Source organism: Sardina pilchardus, chromosome 1 (genome assembly GCF_963854185.1).
Source record: "Sardina pilchardus chromosome 1, fSarPil1.1, whole genome shotgun sequence".
NCBI classification, from domain to species: domain Eukaryota; kingdom Metazoa; phylum Chordata; class Actinopteri; order Clupeiformes; family Clupeidae; genus Sardina; species Sardina pilchardus.
The window spans coordinates 48,620,381-48,632,880 of record NC_084994.1 but is presented as its reverse complement, the minus strand read 5'-3'; the positions used below and the strand labels follow the sequence as shown (position 1 = coordinate 48,632,880).

Sequence of the window (12,500 nt, the reverse complement as noted above, 5' to 3'; positions counted from 1 at the left end):
CATCACTGCGGCCATATTTGTGGTCACTTTCCAGACGGCTGTCGTTATCACGGTCCATATCTCCTAGTATGTAGGTCTATTGTCTTATGAGTCGTGTGTGTGTGTGTGTGTATGTGTGTATGCGTGTGCGTGTCCGTGTGTGTGTGTGTGTGTGTGCGTGTCCGTGTGTGTGTGTGTGTGTGTGTGTGTGTGCAGCAAGCGGAGACGTGTGCGGGCGTGCTGCTGGAGCTGAAGGAGTCCCAGGGCTCTCTGGGCAGCAGGCTGAGGGAGAAGCAGCAGCAGGTCACCGAGCTCCGCAGCGCCAGCACCGTCCTGGCCGACGACCTCCACTACCTGCAGGACACCAAGGACAAGGTGTGGACCACCACTCTCTCACTCTCTTTCTTTCTCTCTCTCTCTCTTTCTCTATCTCTCTCTCTCTATCTCTCTGCCTCCCTCCCACTCTCTCTCTCTCTCTCAATTTCAATTCAATTCAATTCAATTCAATTCAATTCAATTCAATTCAATTCAATTCAATTCAATTCAATTCAATTCAATTCAATTCAATTCAAATGTAGCTTTATTGGCATGACTCATTGAAGCATTGTTGCCAAAGCCGACATACAACAATACAAACAGATACAATATCTGCTTGGAAACAATTTCTCTCTCTTTCTTTCTCTCTCTCTCTCTGTCTATCTCTATCTCCCTCCCTCACACTCTCTGTCCCTCCAGCTCCCTCTCTATCTACTTCCTCTCTCTCTCTAGCAGTCTCTCCCCTCTTCCCCTCCTGTCCCTCCTCCTCTGGCTCCTCGTCTTGTCTCTGCTGTGCTACATGTCCAAGGGTTAAGCCCCTTTGGCCTAAAGCAGCACCTCCTCTGTGCCCTCTGGAAGTTAACCTTGACGTGACCTTGATGGTATTAGCACCTTGCTCTACCAGTCCAGTGGCAAGAACACAGGAAATGATCCATATTTGGAAGTGTGAAGTCCCTCTCACAGTTTCCTTATCAGAGTTTCTGTCAGGCTGTCACTCACACCTCTCTCGCCCACGACTTGTTTTTAACGTGCTGTGAATCCACACGTCTCCTCCACCCACAGCTGTCCTCCATGCTGGAGAATGAGCTGCGCCGTATGTAGCACAGCACTGAGCAGCCAACTCATCTCTTTAGAGTTCCCCTTGTTATCCCTCTAGATGTGCAATAGCTGTGGGCAGTAGAGACAACTCTGTTGTTGTTGTTGTTGTTGTTGTTTGTGAATTCTATACCTGCTCTCACTTTTGCTGCTGTAGAAATGCAAATTTCTCCATTGTGAGATTAAAGGATTATCTTCTAACATCTTGACTCTCTCTCTCTCCCTCCCTCTCTCTCTCTCCCTCCCTCTCTCTCTCTCTCCGCTGTAGAACCTGGCGCGTCTGGTGGCCCTGCAGAGCCGGACCAAGCAGCTGCAGCTGGTGCGTGAGGGGCGCTACAGCGCGGTGGCGTCCGGCGAGGGCCCGCTGGCGTCGGCCACGCAGCGGGAGGAGGCGCGTCTGGTCAGCGTGGCCGCCGTCCTGCAGCGCGTCTGCCAGGAGCACCCGCAACACCAGGGGGCGCTGAGGCGCATCACGCTGGCACTCAGCACCCACGTGCAGGAGAGCCAGTGAGGCAGGCCAGCGGAGGGGAGGAGGACGCAACTAGAGCTCAGGACAGGAGGGGGGGCGGTGGGGTTTGGGGCTTAGGATCTTAGGGTAGCAGCCACAGTACATCCAAGATGTCTTTTATTCAGGTATTAATGGGTCAGAGTTGAGGTTGAAGTCAAAGGTGGTGGTTTGGAGAGCATACGAGTGGATTAGGAGGGTTCTGGAGGTGGATGTGTGGATCATGGAGCACCAGTGATACCAGCAATAAGTATTTAGGCCTTATCTGGTGGCATTAAGATTTCAGTGCTATTTTCTTTGCCGTTATATATTCAATATACATTAAATTATAATCTGTACTGAATAATAATTCAAAAAAGTGTTGCAAAAAATTGCTCTGACCTGTCTTGTGAAAATGAAATTGTCTGTAGGTCATTCCAGTGTCTTGTTCTTGACCACCACCCCATCACAGTAAATGCTCTCACGGAAAATGTGCACTTGCCTTATCACTGCAGATGAACTTCACACTTGAAACCACTCAATTACTCAGACCTTTATTTCTAGCCTGCGTCATGATTTTGTTCTTTCCTGTGGGTTGTGCTCCATACGCATTACCGCTATGGCAACTAAGATAACCTAGAAGTGTCAACTTGTCACATCCTTTAAGTTTGAGAGGAACATACACCGGCCGTATTCAGTAGCCTAGTTATCACACAATGTAGAAAATAGTCAAAAACTAAGTAGGGGTGTACCAAACTGGTACAGAATTGTAATGGGTTTTTGTTTTAAATATCCTGTGCATACAAATGGATATTTCATTTAAACAAAAGTTTGCTGTGAAAATGTTTGCATTTGTAGAAAGTAAAGGAATGGAAATTAGGCTTAAACTCATCATACTCCTATTGTTTGAAGAAAAAATGCTGTGTGTTCAGTTGAAACCGCAGTATTTATACATCATAGACAGTCTATTGTGAAATGGACGTGGAAGAAGAAGGCTTTGTTCTCTGAACACCTGTCTGCAATGTCAGTGTATGAATTTGCAAAGTAGGCTTAAGTTTTACAGACAGCTTGCGATATGATGGGGTTGTGCGGATGCTGTGCTCTATATAGGCTATAGCCTACGTTCTAAAGCCTAAATTAACTCCTCCTGTGGAGGCTGTCGTGTATCTACCACCACAACCGCTGTTCCTACAGCGGTCACACACGTTCGATTGGGTCACTCTCTTTACTGATGCTGATATGTGCGAGAGAGGAGGGCGTTGCATGACTTTAGGCTTCTTTCGTTTCGATTTTCAAGTGATTCTATTCCTGTCTATGTTTTCTCGGTAATAGAAATCTGTGCGCCCTTAGTCTGGGTAGGCTAATTCGTTTGAACTGAGAAAGCATTGGAGGAGATTTCTAGGAATACATGAGCTGAACCCACGGCAAATTGAAAGATTGATAAGGTAGGCAGCGTCACCGACACCATTTTAAAACATTAAAACAACTGTAGCTAGATGTTAAAAGCTGCTTAATCGAAATGTGTATTGCCCGCAATGTTTTTAATAAAACTATAGGCCTATTTTGCATTTGTTGCTTGAAACATACCACTGTCCGGTCGCCTTGATTCGTTGCTGAATCAAATCGCTACTGTTTCGAAAACGTCAACAAAGGAAACTTTAGAAATACATATGGATGAATGAGCCTAGGCCTATCCTGCTATAGGCTACTATTAACCCTCATGTTGTCCTTGCGGTCAATTTGACCCCAAGCAATGTTTAACATCATAAAATATATGGTTCACTTTTCTTGTTTTGCTTCAAGTTTCATGACTTTTCCTCATTTGAAGGGTACAACAGAGTAAACATGACATTTGCACAAAAATATGTTTCCAATGTCCTGTAAAAAAAAAAATAGTTGGTGTTCTTGGGGTCAATTTGACCCCATTTTTATGAAACATGAGGTAAATGAATATTTGACACATTATGGATATTATTATTGTAACAGTATGAGAACATGTAGTTATTATCATTATTACAAGTACACATTACATATAAGTTATTTTGGCAGGTCTGAAAAAGTCCAAAAAGTCAGCCTTTGGGCTGTTGACACTGGATTGGCCATATTGCCAGCCAGGGTCCCAGGGTTCATAAAGTGGTGTGTGGGGGTGGGATTGTTTTGTAGGGCTTTTGATGGTGGTCATACTCTTGTTAAGTGCCTACCACAAAAAAAAAAACTGGGTAAAAAAAATTAATTTCGATCATTTTTTGAGAGTTTTTTTTAGCTGGGGTCAAATTGACCCCAAGGATAACGAACGTCGGTAAGATTTGAGGACAACATGAGGGTTAAACGATTATTTCTGTATACTACTATAGCGTACTATAGGCTACGATTTACAGTATTGTATTGGACATGGCCTAATTGCCTATATGGCTGCTATTTTTTATTTTATTAATAATGATATATTATATGAGGGAGTTGTTCAGTTCATCTGCCATTTCTTTAATATTTCTTTCAATTAGTCTGAGGCTCATTTTGTGTAGCATGATCATACATATTATCACATACTCAAACTAGCCATAGTGTGTGTGTGTGTGTGTGTGTGTGTGTGTGTGTGTGTGTGTGTGTGTGTGTGTGTGTGTGTGTGTGTAGGTGTGTGTAGGTGTGTAGGTGTGTGTGTGTGTGTGTGTGTGTGTGTGTGTGTGTGTGTGTGTGTGTGTGTGTGTGTGTGTGAAAATGTGTAGGCCCTGTATTAAGTGTGGGTAGTGGGTATGACTGCCACATATAGCCATCTTTTCCTTTGCTGATTTGCACTGGGACTTTGAACCACAAACATCAACACTATGCCTGTAAGATCACACCCTCTGAATTTGAACAGCTGTGATGAAAAGACCCCCGCCCACACACACACACACACACACACAAACACCCGACGCATTGTGTGGGTAATTCTCAATGATGCCTGCTCTTCTGCAAACATGAGTGAATAGCTCTATTAATTAAAAACAGGTAGGCTACAGCATGGTGTGGTCCTGTGCCTTTAATATGCTGTTGAATCAGATCCACGGCCGGACGAGATAAGACTCAACACAAAGCGGCCGGTGGAGAAGCAGGCAAACTCATTATAAAACACACATATTTGATTGAGATTGTTGCTGGTTAACCACCGGATAAGGTACATGCACAGAAGCTGTCTCTGTGTTTGTGTCTGTGCGTGTGTTTATGTGTGTTTGTGTGTGTTTACGGGTGAGCATGCGTGTGTGTGCGTGTGTGTGTGTGTGTGTGTGTGTGTGTGTGTGTGTTTATGTGTGAGAGTGTGTTATTGTATATCTAGCCGGTGTTGTGTTTACACACATAATCACAGCATGTGTGAATGAGAGAAAGGAAAGGTGCCGCCCCTTCTTGGCGAGCCTTGCCGGGAATCCACGTTCTCGTCTTACAGGTTTTCCCACACACACGCATCCCTAGACAGGTGGAGCTGGAGCGATCTGAATAAATACCCACGCTGGTCTTCCCCTCCAGACAAACCACACGGTCTCACGCCTCGGCTCTATACCTGACTGGCCCTGACCTTCTCAACGGGACCGTTTGGACTATAACCTCTCGGCCGGTCGCCGGGCTTCTAGGGGAAGATTTGGTTGCCATGGCGGTGGCGGACCTGGAGATGGACCCCGAGCTGGGGGACGAGGAGGGCGACGAGCTGTGGGAGCTGATCAACGACAACCGGCACGGCGTGTCGCTGCAGGTGCGCCCGTGCATCGTCATGCCCTACCTGCGGCAGGCGCGCGTGCTCTCGGAGATCGACGAGGACGAGATCATCAACTGCCACCAGCTCAAGAACTTCTCCATGAAGACCAGTAAGAGAGAGAGCAGCATGAGTGTGTGTGTGTGTGTGTGTGTGTGTGTGTGTGTGTGTGTGTGTGTGCGTGTGTGTGTGTGTGTGTGTGTGTGTGTGTGTGTGTGTTTGTGTGTTTGTTCCTCTGTGTGTGAGAGATGTTTGAATAAAACCAATTAGCTCCAGCTTTTTCCCTTTTTCTTCCATTCACACAGATATTGTGATGTATTGGAAATGAATCTTTTGCAATGTAGTGAGTGTTGCAGAATCGCTGTATGGTGATTTCTTTATCATGGGCAAACACTATTGATTCATGAGTTCTGAGAGACTCTGTGATTCCCTCCTAGTATTGGTTAAATGTTAAAAGCCTAAATTAGATGGTCTAGAATAGATCAGTGGTTCTCAAACTGCGGTACGGGTACCACTGGTGGTACGTAGACTCTATAGTGGTACTGACTCAAAACAGTATTTACAATGTAAAATACAGTATGTAGCTCAATTGGCCTACACTAATTGCATTTTAATATTGGTTATAATGGTGGTACTTGAAGAGCCATTTGTTTTCAGATGTGGTACTTGTGAAAAGTTTTAGAACCACTGGTCTAGATGATGAGTGCCTGATAGGACTTCAAGTAAAAATTAGGATGTTCAAGAATATGCACATGAAGTGCGTGTCCAACTGAGTCACTGTTTAGTCACTGAAGCGTAACCACCCATGTGCTCCTCCAGTTGTGTCTCCTCCCCCGTAGTGGTGGCAGTGCGCTGAGACTGATCTTGACCTCGTCCCCTGATCTCTGTCCCCTGATCTCTGTCCCCTGATCTCCACCTCTGTCCCCTGATCTCAACCTCTGTCCCCTGATCTCCTGATCTCCCCCTCTGTCCCCTGTTCTCCCCCTCTGTCCCCTGATCTCCTGATCTCCCCTTCTGTCCCCTGATCTCCTGATCTCCCCCTCTGTCCCCTGATCTCCCCCTCTGTCCCCTGATCTCCTGATCTCCCCCTCTGTCCCCTGATCTCCCCCTCTGTCCCCTGATCTCCTGATCTCCCCCTCTGTCCCCTGATCTCCCCCTCTGTCCCCTGATCTCCACCTCTGTCCCCTGATCTCCTGATCTCCCCCTCTGTCCCCTGATCTCCCCCTCTGTCCCCTGATCTCCACCTCTGTCCCCTGATCTCCTGATCTCCCCCTCTGTCCCCTGCAGGCCACATGCTGGACCTGCTGCGCTCGCGCGGCCGTAACGGGGCGGTGGCCCTGCTGGAGAGCCTGATGATCCACTACCCCGCCGTCTACACACGCATCACCGGACGCAAGCCCAGCACCGAGCCCTCGGGCTTCAGCGGTGAGACCACAGCCCACCACACAGCCTCATATCAGGGGCAACTACCTCACCCCGCCACACAGCCTCATATCAGGGGCAACTACAGTACCACACCCCGCCACACAGCCTCATATCAGGGGCAACTACCACACCCCGCCACACAGCCTCATATCAGGGGCAACTACAGTACCACAGCCCACCACACAGCCTCATATCAGGGGCAACTACCACACCCCGCCACACAGCCTCATATCAGGGGCAACTACAGTACTACACCCCGCCACACAGCCTCATATCAGGGGCAACTACCTCACCCCGCCACACAGCCTCATATCAGGGGCAACTACAGTACCACACCCCGCCACACAGCCTCATATCAGGGGCAACTACAGTACCACACCCCGCCACACAGCCTCATATCAGGGGCAACTACCTCACCCCGCCACACAGCCTCATATCAGGGGCAACTACAGTACCACACCCCGCCACACAGCCTCATATCAGGGGCAACTACCACACCCCGCCACACAGCCTCATATCAGGGGCAACTACAGTACTACACCCCGCCACACAGCCTCATATCAGGGGCAACTACCTCACCCCGCCACACAGCCTCATATCAGGGGCAACTACAGTACCACACCCCGCCACACAGCCTCATATCAGGGGCAACTACAGTACCACACCCCGCCACACAGCCTCATATGAGGGGCAACTACCACACCCCGCCACACAGCCTCATATCAGGGGCAACTACCACACCCCGCCACATAGCCTCATATCAGGGGCAGCACACAGGGGGCAACTTATGGGGCAATCTTGCTGGGCAACCACATGATTTAGTCCATGTGTTCAGATTTGATTATCATGGGAATTTGCCTACTTGATGGTTTAAGTTCTTCAGAACAAACCTGTTGCCCAAAGTCAATGGAGATGTGCCAGAGCCACACAACACTAACCGCCTCGTGTATGATCAGCTTTACACAAGCCACAGAGCTATGTCACCACATGAACAAGACAGTTACAGAGTTTAGGATTGTGTTTATTTCAACAGAGTTATAATTATAAAGTAATTACATTAGAATATTAGTGCCGTGTAGTCACACCTTGTGTTTAGAAATGGCATAAAGGTCTCCCCTATTTATGATATCTGAGAATGGCTAATTATGTGTTCACCGTAACCTAAACCTGTTGGGGCAATTGCTCTGTCGCTAGTTTGGAGTTTAACACGGTTTTAAACTCGGTGGTGACGCAAGAAGTCACGTGACGACTTAAGCTCCATTGCTGTGTCATATGCACCTGTGGTTTAACCTGCTGCTGCGTTTTACCTTGATCTCAATTGCTGTGTCTTCAAGGAAATTCAAATCACCCACTAGAGGGCGCATTTAATGCGCGTTAGTCTAATCTCGGAAAGGACATGGTTTAGCGGTAGACTAAACCATAGTTTGCAGGATAGCAAGATAGGTGACAGCTTACGCTTCATAAACCGACACATACACACACTGTTGGCTAGTTTGGACTTATTACACAGTAGGCTACAATAAAGGCTACAAGATAGCAGTTGCTTAAGTTGGCAAATGCCTAATTACAAATGTACAAAGAACGAGTAGGCCTATTCGTAAAATAGCCTAACGCACGGTAGATCGTACCATCAACACTCGATTATGGTCTTTATTTAGGCTACTTAGGCTGCGCAAAGCATTTATTTGAGGCAGACTTCCAGGCAAGAACTTTTGTTACGTGCGTTTTATTGTGAGACCAGAGAGACATGCGTTTTGTTAGCGGCACCGGTAGGCTATTAAAAGCAGTAGTTTTCAGTTTAGTTTGGGGTTTAATTTACTTTTGGACTGTTTGGTGATGTTGCTAAATGTAAAGACTGATGGGCACTGAAATATTTCCACCCGCTGTTTGCGGGAGGCGCTTTCATTCATTCAATGACTTATAGAATATGTAGGGATAATCAACGACGTGCCGTGCGTTTATAGGAAAATAATGCACGTTCGAAGTGGTAAAATAAGGACCCGACGACGCAGGCGGAGGGGACTTTACACTTCGATAAGTGCATCATTTTCCTATAAACGCACGGCACGTCGTTGATTATCCCTACATATTCTATAAGTGTAAGCGTCGTTGATTATCCCTTACATAGAATAGAATAGAATAGAATAGAATAGAATAGAATAGAATAGGTACTTTTTTCATCCCGTGAGAGAACCAACCAACTAGCGGCGCTCGGGGAGCAGTATATGATTTGAAAACGTCTGCCCCTATCCGACACGTTAACATGCATTTCACAGGCATTAAAGACAGTTGTGACATTATGTAGCCTACACCGCACAGATGCATTTTGCCTGGCCATGGTGTAGGCCTGTTTAGGCTGACAAAATACGTAGCCTAGTCCCACATGGATTCGTAAAGGCTGGAATGCGCACGGAGCCATGGAATGTGGGTTTAGTGCCCAGCATAATTTGTCCATAGTTGGGCTGAAGTGTGGCGATTAAAAGGCTTATTTTTGCTCCTCCGTGTAATGTTCTATTTAATTCGTGACAATTGATTGATTGACTGATTTAATGTCATAAATAGCATAGCCTACTGGATAAGATTTCAGATTCAGATTTCCACAAAAGTAGCCTAGACTATTTCATGATATATTTCAACATTATTTGCGTTTTATTAAAATGTACTTTACATTTCCAAAGTGTTTTGCCACTTAGAGCGCATTTAGCCACAAGAGTCATAAAAAGTATCCCGTCAAAATCCTGAAATGCGTTAAGACTGTTGAATTACGACTGCATCTGCTGGGGTAAAACTCAAAACAGCGTACTTCCGGCTTCCAGGCAGTTTAACCCCAGTAACTAGGAATCAGCTGATCCTGTCTCATTTCTGACACAGCAATCACGTTAAACTTCGTGCGCAGCTGCGTGTTAAACTCCAAAACCTCCGTTTTAAGGAGCACGGTTTTAAATCGTAGCACAGCTAACACAATGCTAACTGACAGAGCAATTGGCCCGTTGTGTTGGTGGAACTATGACAGGTTTGAGTTATTATTGCTAGAATGCATTCTTGGGTGCCTATATTTGAATATTTGCTCAGGTTTCACCTATTGTCACGCTATTGTCTTGGCTGTTGTTGTGAAACATTATTCTCTGAGGCAGTTGGGAAAGATGCTTTAAAAGCATTTGGAGCAAAGACTTTATGATAAAACTTTATGATTTCTGTTGTATTTGACATAGACCACACTCTTTCGTCTCTCTCTCTCTCTCTCTCTCTCTCTCTCTACCTCTTTCTCTCTGTAAATGTCCATCTCCCTGCCCTCCTCACTCCCTCTCACTTCTACTCTCTTATCGGTTTCCTGCACACAGCTGATGTGGTGCTCTGATATAAAGAGTATCTGCTGACGGAATACATTTCAACAGAAATGTAGACTTCCTTCCTTTCTCCTGTCTTCTCTCTCCTGCCTCTGAACTCTCACACTACCCCTCCCCATACACACACACACACACACACACACACACACACACACACACACACACACACACACACACACACACACACACACTGTGCTCTGTCTGTGGAAATGCATGTAGTAGTGAACTATAGGATTAGGATCTGTCTCCAACCTGTCATGGATTAAATGATACATAAAGATGGAAATGCACCCTCCTCCTCCTCTTCCTCTTCCTCATCTTCCTCCTCCTCTTTCCTCTCTTCCCCTCCTCTTCGCTCCATCTCCATCTACCGAGTAAAAGGAGCAGCAGTAGTGTGTGCCTGCCTTTATAAGTCACTTGAGATGAGAACGGAAGCAACATTTTGAATCACTGCCGAGTACTGACTCCTTTCCCCTTCTAAGTACTTACTCTTTTATAGGCCTTAGGTTGTGTAGTGCACCTTGAGACAGTGGCTGTGTCTCAAACTGCCTACTTGCACACTTCAAATACTTAGTTTAAGTATATAGTGCAGATATCGGGACAACACTAACCATCAAATAGTGGGCACAACGCAAGTAAGTGCTCAGCGCACACTAGCAGTGTACTGATGGAAGTATGCGATTGGAGACACAGCCCATGTGTATTATTGAATAAAATGGAGGTGAGTTGGATTGACTGTCTCTCTCTCTCTCCTCTCCTGTGGTCTCTGTCAACTCCTTTCCATGTCGAGGCTCTTCTTGGAGTCCAAGCCTTAGGTTGCTTAGAGTTCAAGTTCAAGTTCAAGTTCATTTATTTGTCTCACTTGGGAGAAATGGGTTTTGGGGAAAGGGTACTGCTACATAGACAGACATAGAACATACAGAGACAGCACGGTGTAACTGTGAGCACCTTGAGACAATGTTTATTGTTGTATAAAATAGAGGTTGGATTTGGATTGGATTGACTGTTTCTCTGTCCTCTCCTGTGGTCTCTGTGGCTGCTAACTCCTTTCCATGTCTAGGTACTTAATTCTTAGAGTCCAGGCCTTAGGTTGTGTAGACTAGAGCACCATGAGACAGTGTTTACTGTTGGCTAAAATGGAGGTGAATAGGATTGACCGTGTGTCCCTCCTGTCCTGTGGTCTGTGTATCCCTCCTGTCCCGTGGTGTGTGTATTGACCGTGTGTCTGTCCTGTCCTGTGGTGTGTGTATTGACCGTGTGTCTGTCCTGTCCTGTGGTGTGTGTATTGACCGTGTGTCTGTCCTGTCCTGTGGTGTGTGTATTGACCGTGTGTCCCTCCTGTCCTGTGGTGTGTATTGACGGTTGGCGTGTGTGTCCCTCCTGTCCTGTGGTGTGTGTATTGACCGTTGGCGTGGGTGTCCCTCCTGTCCTGTGATGTGTGTATTGACGGTTGGCGTGTGTGTCCCCCCTGTCCTGTGGTCCGTGTGTGTGTCTCAGGCCTGATCAAGTACTCGGAGCTGACGGAGTACCTGGTGCGGGCGGTCACCAGCATGCAGAAGGAGCTGGCGGAGACGCGTCAGGAGGCGGACCAGCTGCGGGAGCGCTGCGCGGGGCTGGAGGCGGAGGCGGGCGGGGCGGCCGAGCACCTCGAGGAGCTGCGGCGTCTGCGCGAGGAGAGCGGCCGCCTGCGCAGCCACCTGGCCAGCCTGCACCGCGACCTGCTCCGGGTCAAGGACGAGAAGTGCGAGCTGTACGGACGCTACGCCGCCGCCGTGGAGGAGAAGTCGGCCGTCGGCCTGCGCTGCCGCGACCTCAACCTGCAGGTGCGTGTGGGTGTGTGTGTGTGTGTGTGTGTGTGTGTGTATCTAAGTCTGTGTGTGTGTACATCTATGTCTGTGTCTGTAAGTATGCAAGTAAGTAATTATTTACTTGTATAGCACATTTTTCATTCACAGAGTGCACTTCAAAGTCTGTGTCTGTGTCTGTGTCTGTGTCTGTGTCTGTGTCTGTGTCTGTGTCTGTGTCTGTCGCTGTGTCTGTCGCTGTGTCTGTGTTTGTCTGTGTCTATCTGTGCCGTGATGTCAGAGGCACCGTATTTGTTCAAATGGGGTTGAGGAGTGTGTGTGTGTGTGTGTGTGTGCAAAGTGTGTGTGGGGTTAATTATGGGCCAGGGACCTTCCCCACCTGCCTCCCTGTGTGTGGTCATTCAGCTGAGCATTCTTGACTTAGTTCCTAATGACATCCGAGTTCCTACTAAAAACACGTTAATGTTTCTGCTAATAAGGACATGGAGTTATAGGGAAAACATGGAAATACACTTTTGTGATTCTAGTAAGAAAATTCTAGTAATAATTTTCTTTTCAATTACTTTAAAATTAAATTTAATTACTTTACAAAATGCTTTGGTAAC

At 46.9% G+C, this 12,500-nt stretch overlaps 3 protein-coding genes across 4 annotated transcripts in view; 2 read left to right on the top strand and 1 right to left on the bottom strand.

The window, feature by feature from the left end:
* Positions 1–1,995, top strand: part of ccdc40 (coiled-coil domain 40 molecular ruler complex subunit) — a 13,054-nt gene extending 11,059 nt beyond the window's left edge. Inside the window, exons 18-19 of the mRNA XM_062536107.1 lie at positions 196–354; positions 1,379–1,995. Coding sequence (XP_062392091.1) covers positions 196–354; positions 1,379–1,621 — 402 coding nt within the window. The 3' untranslated portion in view covers positions 1,622–1,995. The remainder of the gene's footprint in view (positions 1–195; positions 355–1,378) is intronic.
* The window catches only part of LOC134094196 (peroxisomal sarcosine oxidase-like), a 284,404-nt gene that overhangs the window by 126,850 nt on the left and 145,054 nt on the right, over positions 1–12,500 (bottom strand). The gene's annotated exons all lie outside the window — the stretch shown is intronic.
* card14 (caspase recruitment domain family, member 14) overlaps positions 2,908–12,500 on the top strand; it is a 25,769-nt gene continuing 16,176 nt past the window's right edge. Inside the window, exons 1-4 of one of the 2 annotated variants that reach the window (XM_062547526.1) lie at positions 2,908–3,039; positions 5,096–5,430; positions 6,606–6,743; positions 11,588–11,913. In XM_062547526.1, coding sequence (XP_062403510.1) covers positions 5,217–5,430; positions 6,606–6,743; positions 11,588–11,913 — 678 coding nt within the window. In that variant the 5' untranslated portion in view covers positions 2,908–3,039; positions 5,096–5,216. Of the gene's footprint in view, positions 3,040–4,785; positions 5,431–6,605; positions 6,744–11,587; positions 11,914–12,500 lie in introns of those variants that run through there. The other variant, XM_062547517.1, reaches the window with a different exon arrangement.